A 7,175-nucleotide genomic window follows, 5' to 3' on the forward strand; every position below is an offset into this window, starting at 1 on the left:
GCTGTTCTCTATCGATCCCAACCCTGACCACAGATCCACCACAGGACTTCTTCCCGCTCCATCCCCTTTCTATCCCCGATAAAACATCCTGGATCCACCCCTGATTTTCATTTATTAGAAAATGCATAACATTTATGCGGTAAGGCTACTAAAATGCTACCAGATCAATAGGTAGTTGTCCTACATAGTAATCAAGCTATTTGGTGCATTTTAACGGTCAAATAAAGATTATTAATATAATTGTCATCATAAGGGGCTGTCTCTTATACACATCTTCTCTTTAGCACACGCAGTCTAATAGAGTGGGCTACCGCGGGTGGTATGCGATGTGGAATAGGGCCTATTTGGATTTTACTAAAAGAGCTATCGTAATCGTCCAAAGTGATCTTTCTCTGGACCCGTTCTCGGCGTTGCTATTTTGAGTTATTCTTATAGTATTTTTATACTCTCCACCAAATTATTGTTCATCAGTTTTGGGAATTTCTTCAGTCCACGAGAAGTTTCCTATTCATATAATTCATCATTAATAGTTCATTTGTGCCCTTTGAACTGTCAATATCAATGTTCAACTGGTGCAGGTAGGCGGGACTGAAAACGATCAATGGAATTGCTGAGATAACAGTCACTTGCATTCCTATCGTATTATTCCATATTTGGAGGTGTGACGTCAATCAGGCTCTCTCGCATAGGATCAACTTTGTTCTAAGCGCCCGTGTTGAGTCTATTCTCAAGATGATCGTATGCGAAAATATGCAAGCAAAAATGCGTATTTGTAGTGTTCGGTTTGCGGTTAGGTGGAATACTTCCTGCAGACGAATGATTCTATGTAAAATACAATCGTTCTGTTGTTGATGGATCTAAAATGCCACCACTGTCAATACCACAAACATTGATTGTTCATCTGTGTAGGCCTAAAAACATCGTAGGCCTGTTATTAATATCATCGTCAAAATCAACACGCTAAATTTATTTTAATGTAGGAATGGCCTCAAAATATGTATGGTCGGTCTTATACCGTTAAATTTACTGTCCTTTATTCATTATATTTTGTTGTACCTGTTTTTAATGCCGAATATAAAGAAAGAAATCAAATCGAAAATAAAACAGGTAATTCGCAAGACCAATCATAGTGGGGCTGCTGAAGTATTATGGACCCTCAAACTATAACTTTCCTCCCTGGGGCCCCTCTATTTTTAATTGATGGATTCGCCACTGCTATCATTCAGAGAACTTGGCGTTTGTCTTGTGATAGCCCGAATAAGAGGACGAGAGACATGTCTTTTTACCTTATACATTAAAATTTGATATTTTGAGAACTGGTACTGTAAGAAAAATACTTTAAATGACAATAGCAAATCACTCAGGTAAACGTTGTATATAAAAATATATATAACATCTGATGTCAACCAGTAACACGTTGAATATAATTGTCCTATTAATTTCATACTCATCACCATTCCAGTTTACTCATCAAAATAACAACTCAGGTTAAATAAAACAATATACAGTATTTTAGTTCACCTACGTTACACATAGGCCTATCGAATTGAGTTCTAAAACTTACCAAAAGGTATTGACCATGAAACGTATGGTTTTGGTTTTATCAAAATCGTTATAGTGCCCTCTATAGGTACATTGTGGTTTCTACTTTTTCTCCCCAAACGGTCTAATTTTTTGTTGTCTATTCCATGGAGGAATGGTCTAACACTCTAACTTACTGCAACAGCTCTATCGATAGCATTTTTCTTCTCATACACAGCATCATTTAAGTTCATCATCGCATCCTCGAGGTCCAAAACCAAGCCTCGGTTTACTGCTTCCGAGTCGGCAAGCTCTTGGGAAGTTTACATCGAAAGAACAAGACGATACAAAAGTGATCAAAGTGCGAACTCCATGGAACTCATTGTTGTTAACGTTAATGCGGATAATGCATTTTTGGTATGGTATCAGAAAGTTTAACATATTTCGTGCAAAATTAAAACATAATTTCAAGGGATTACCATGAGTTGTTTTTGGGATAGAAAATACAAGATTTTTTCCTGATAAAGTGGATCAAGACACCGTAGAGGCCATATTAATATATAGAATATTAAAATGATTAAAAAAACACTGCAATTTGAAAGAGGTTTTTTTTTTAAAGATAATTTATTAGAATAATAGACAATTGAAAAAAAATTAACAAAAACTGTTTGAACATAGGCCTAATCATTTAGTCGTCACGCCATCGAATTCCACGCAGTTCGCAATGATACACACTTGCAGTGGCTACGAGCTGCAACTTTTCGCTTGAGGGCGTTAGACTACTTGTAGAAGCGATGAAAAGGTGAGCAGAGCATAAGTAGGTACAGGTATACAAAAGAATTCGGAAGCAACCGAGACAAAGAATTAAAATCTGAGAAAGTAGTAGGAACTGCGAATAAACAAATATAGGCATACTGAGAAACAGGGGGATAGAGTCGTAAATAAGAAGGAAGATCAGAAACGTGAAATAGCTGGAAGAAACGATTAAATTGTGAGAAAATAAAGTCGTAAAATACGGATGGAGATTCAAGACAAAGTGAAAAAAAGAAGAATGAGTAACAGATCTAAACAACGAGGACACTGCGATTTGAAACTAGATTAAGAAAACATAGGCGTAAAGAATATAACCATATAAGAAGAAATAGGCAGGCTTACAATCAGTGGTGGATCCAGTGGGTGAAGTGTGAAGGCGCCCGGTTGAGTCCAGCCGACGAGAGAGTGGAAGGCTCCCTTACATATTTAGGGTCCAGAAGAAACTTCCAGGAAGCTTCCTAGTTTTGGCAATTTTAAAGTTTTATAAACTGATTCGATTCAAACTTGGTTAAATATGTTTGGCTGCTACTGGGAGGGGGACGTACTCCCCATTTGGACACTCCTCTGGACCCGCCACTGGCAATATTATTATATTCGCCATTCTTTCTATTCATTGGTTACATAGTAAAGCGGGAAGAACATTAACAGCGATATAATCGAATACAAATTAGTAGATCTGAAACAAACATTAGGTGCAATTTTACGTAATGATTAAAGCATAATAAAGCATTCACGTGTGTTAAGGGTGAATTCATTCTATCATTACTTTAAAAAAATGATAAAGGTCCCATTAGTATTAATCCCTAAAGTTAGAGGCATACCAGTATGTTTCAGAATAATAATGAAGCAACCTACTACAGGCAAATAAGTCGTTGTGATGTCGTATATTGTGTATATATGAATCATCAGACTTAGAACCATTTCTTAACTTGTTCTTTATCATCTCAACAAAGCAAATAAAAAGCCATTTTCGTCGTCATTCAATCGCACGTAAAATCGATGACACATGCTGGCGAAATAGTGAATCTTGAGGTATAAGTGCTATTTGTATTTTTACATGCATTTTCAGTGGCGGATCCAGGGTGGTAAAAGTGGAGGGGGCATGCTCTCGACCAGACCCCGCGGCAAAAGAAAAAAAAAATCAACAATTTTTTAAGAGGTGAGTGTAATTAAAATAGCCTAGGAGCTGTTCTCTATCGATCCCAACCCTGACCACAGATCCACCACAGGACTTCTTCCCCGCTCCATCCCCTTTCTATCCCTGATAAAACATCCTGGATCCACCCCTGATTTTCATTCATTAGAAAATGCATAACATTTATGCGGTAAGGCTACTAAAATGCTACCAGATCAATAGGTAGTTGTCCTACATAGTAATCAAGCTATTTGGTGCATTTTAACGGTCAAATAAAGATTATTAATATAATTGTCATCATAAGGGGTACGAAATACCGTACTATAATATGCTACAGCGGGTAGGCCAGATACAGATACATGATACAGATACTGTACATGGAAAGCGGGCTGACGTCACCACGTGGTACTTAATTCATGAACGATCACTATCTTTAACTAGCTCTAAAAGTTTCATGCGAGTCAGTCAGGCCCAGCATAAATGATTTATTTATTGCCACTCGTTGCAAACGATGTAATCTCAGCAAGTCTAACCGGTTGAGGTACGTGAGGTTAAGCCATACATCTACTTAGAACGGTCTAATCTCAGTATCTCTTCCCTTACACAGACAACACGAGTAAACTGATGATGCAGAAAACTTATGTTAACATAAATAAATATTTTAAATATTTTAACTTTATTCCATTATTGTACTGTTCCTTAGCTGAAGCATGGAGGGTAAATATTTTATACCGCCATGGCTGAATAAGGTTCACAATCAAAGCAATCCAGTGAGGAACACATCCGATAGGCTGCGAAATGTCACACCCATGTTATGGTAATGACAATAATCTATTCGATCCTTTTAAAGACCTGTTGCAATCCATAACCTTTGACGTACGTGAACTAAAGATAACCTCTTAAACGGCAGGCGACTGGCTATGACGCCCACCTCAGTCACTGAGTGACCTGATGCAAATTTCAGTTTCTCGTGATGATGTCACTGCAGTCACCACCTATACTACGTACGCGCACTCAATCTCATTAATACAATTAGGCCTATATTTTTTTCTGCGTGATGATCCAATTGTGTAATCAGCGAAGTTGATTTAATCAAGTTCAAGATTAAGTTCACTTTATTGGTCAAATACAGTAATACAACACATGAAATTTGCTTTCCCGGTACAGTGAATAAAAAATACTTATACTAAAATACAGTACGATACAAAGTACATAGGCCTATTGCACAGAATAACACACACTGAAAATATGAAAAAGTAAATAGAGCAAACAAACAAACAAACAAACAAATCTATCGTTTAACATATTAATGCACAGGAATAAACGAGTCTTTGTGTCTATTTGCTTTTGTTAACGAGTTAACAATTCCACCGGATCTGTTAAAACTGATGTAATCAGTTCGGTAAAGAGTAGGGGATTGCTTCCCGGTGTAGACCTATTTCAAATTCACCACCAGAAGCACCCCACTGGAAATAAATCTTCTTCAGACTTTCGTGGGATATCCTTGGTGTTTACACCGAATAAATCCATCCATAGTAGTAGGTGATTGTCATTATTGATTGTATTATACATTTTATTTTACACACAAATATGTCAATCAATTAATCAATTATTTAACATAGCACATTCAATAACTTCTTTCAATAATCATTATTACAGTAACTTCCAATTTTAACATGAAATACACATTTTAGTCAATTGTGTTTTTACGACACAATAATTAATCCGGTATTTGTGAAACAACAGCTTAGGCCTATTACTTACGTCTGCCTGTCCTTTTTGTGAGACCTCCAGGTCACCTAACGCTGAGGCGAGCTTCTCTGTTGCTTCATCGTGCTCTTGTTCAATCTGCTTCACTCGTGCCTGGAGTTCTTTGATCTCTTCCTGGGCCTGGAGAAATAGAACATAAAGCGTGATTATAAATGCCCATCGTTAATTAATAACGTTACCATGGTTATCATTCACTTTTCTCATGCGCCATTTGGCGCAACGAGTTTGAATAAAGAAAAGGAACAGGGGCGATCCAGATTTTCTGACGGGGCCCATAAACTTTCTGACTGGGGCGGTGTGTGGGGGTGGGGGAGAATAGGTAGTCCACACCCACCTCGGCCCCACCTGGGGCTGAGGTGAGCTGGATCCGCCCCTATGAGGAAGATCAATGACAATGACGATGGAATTTTTTTCTCGAAAGTATAAAAAAAAAGCTGCAGACGAAGACCATTACCGTATTGTTTATTACTATTAGATACGATACGTTTGCTTACATAACATTTTAGAAATAGACAAGTCGGATATTTGAGTTGATTACATATCAAGTTGTCTCTTACTGTAATAGATCACAACTTGGAAATGTTTACCACATTGCAATTTAGGCATGCCTATCAGTCAAAGACGCCTTATAACCATCTGGGCCATGGGGCTTTCGTCAGGGGTAGCGCCAGGATTTGCCCAACGGGGGGTCCTGGTCCCCCCGAAAATTTGGACAAATTTAGAAAATACATATAATTTTTTTTTTCTCCCCGACGAATTGTGACGGGGGTGGGGGCAGCTCTCCCCGACGGGGGGCCCTGGCCTCCCCGGCGCCCGCTGGCACCACCTCTGGCTTTCGTTGAATGTGAGAATCCGATTGAAGGCAATTGATTTCACACTCTATATATGCGGACACATACACTAGTTTTCGACGCCCACACGTAAAACAGAGATCTATATATACGCCTTCTTCTTAAGCATCTTAAACGACCAGACAAGATCTCCGAAAAGATACATTAATATACCGTATTTATTCGTTCAAATAAACTCCCCAGATTTTTTGAGGGGGCGTTTATTCGAAGGAGGCGTTTATTGTTTTCAACGTCGAATAGAATAGATACGATACTCAAATAAACCCCCTTAATTTCACTATAAATGTGGCAAACAACACATAATTACCTTGAAAACGTGTTATGTGTGATCATAAAGACTATCCCAATTGATCCCAACCAGGTTAGAAAAATGTAATTCTATTGGAGTAGAACATTAATAGAGTGTGTTGAGAATGATTTGGCGTTTATTCAAGTAAAAAATTAACGCCCGATCCTTTCCATTTATTCGAGGGGAAGATTATTCCAAGCGGGGTGTCTATTCGAATAAATACGGTATACATGTAAAGAGATAAACTTTAAACCAAAAGTTTTCAATTTTGCAGGCTGGGGTCCATACTAAACACCACTCAAAGTACCAGAAAAGCCTTGGAGATGCTGCTGGCTGAAGAGTCAACATTCCCATCACCATGTTAGTGTGGCTGAGGTGAGAAAATTGTAAGGGCATGGCACCTCCATATGCCCGGAAATGGCAATCTCATACTTTATAAAATGTTTCCATTGTGTTGTCTAAACTCCTTAAAATGTAAAACAAATTTATATTTTTACTACTTAATCAATCGCAAATGGGAGCAAACATCAACCCGTTATAGATATACTTTTCTATAAACTTAGTTTTTATGTTACATCACAGACCCTATATACGAACATACGGGTCTGTGGTTACATTTTCTGTGTACTAAAAATCTGAAATAAAGTACCGTAATGCAATGCATCGAGAGCTAACGCATGTGCAAGAGTGTGAAAAAATAAGGTACTTCTAATCGTATTCGAATTCTCGGGGGTTTTATTTATATCTGTCTCTTATACACATCTAGATGTGTATAAGAGACAGGAGGAAGATCAAT

General features: G+C 38.0%; 1 protein-coding gene across 4 annotated transcripts in view; it reads right to left on the minus strand.

Moving 5' to 3' along the window:
• Positions 1 to 7,175, minus strand: part of LOC117110013 (tropomyosin-like) — a 43,342-nt gene that overhangs the window by 30,465 nt on the left and 5,702 nt on the right. For all 4 annotated transcript variants that reach the window (XM_033252587.1, XM_033252579.1, XM_033252571.1 and 1 more), the window contains exon 2: positions 5,234 to 5,359. In XM_033252587.1, coding sequence (XP_033108478.1) covers positions 5,234 to 5,359 — 126 coding nt within the window. The remainder of the gene's footprint in view (positions 1 to 5,233; positions 5,360 to 7,175) is intronic.

The sequence above is a fragment of the Anneissia japonica genome, unplaced genomic scaffold (genome assembly GCF_011630105.1).
Source record: "Anneissia japonica isolate Jap-2015-1 unplaced genomic scaffold, ASM1163010v1 scaffold1511_len2985839_cov193, whole genome shotgun sequence".
NCBI classification, from domain to species: Eukaryota; Metazoa; Echinodermata; class Crinoidea; order Comatulida; family Comatulidae; genus Anneissia; species Anneissia japonica.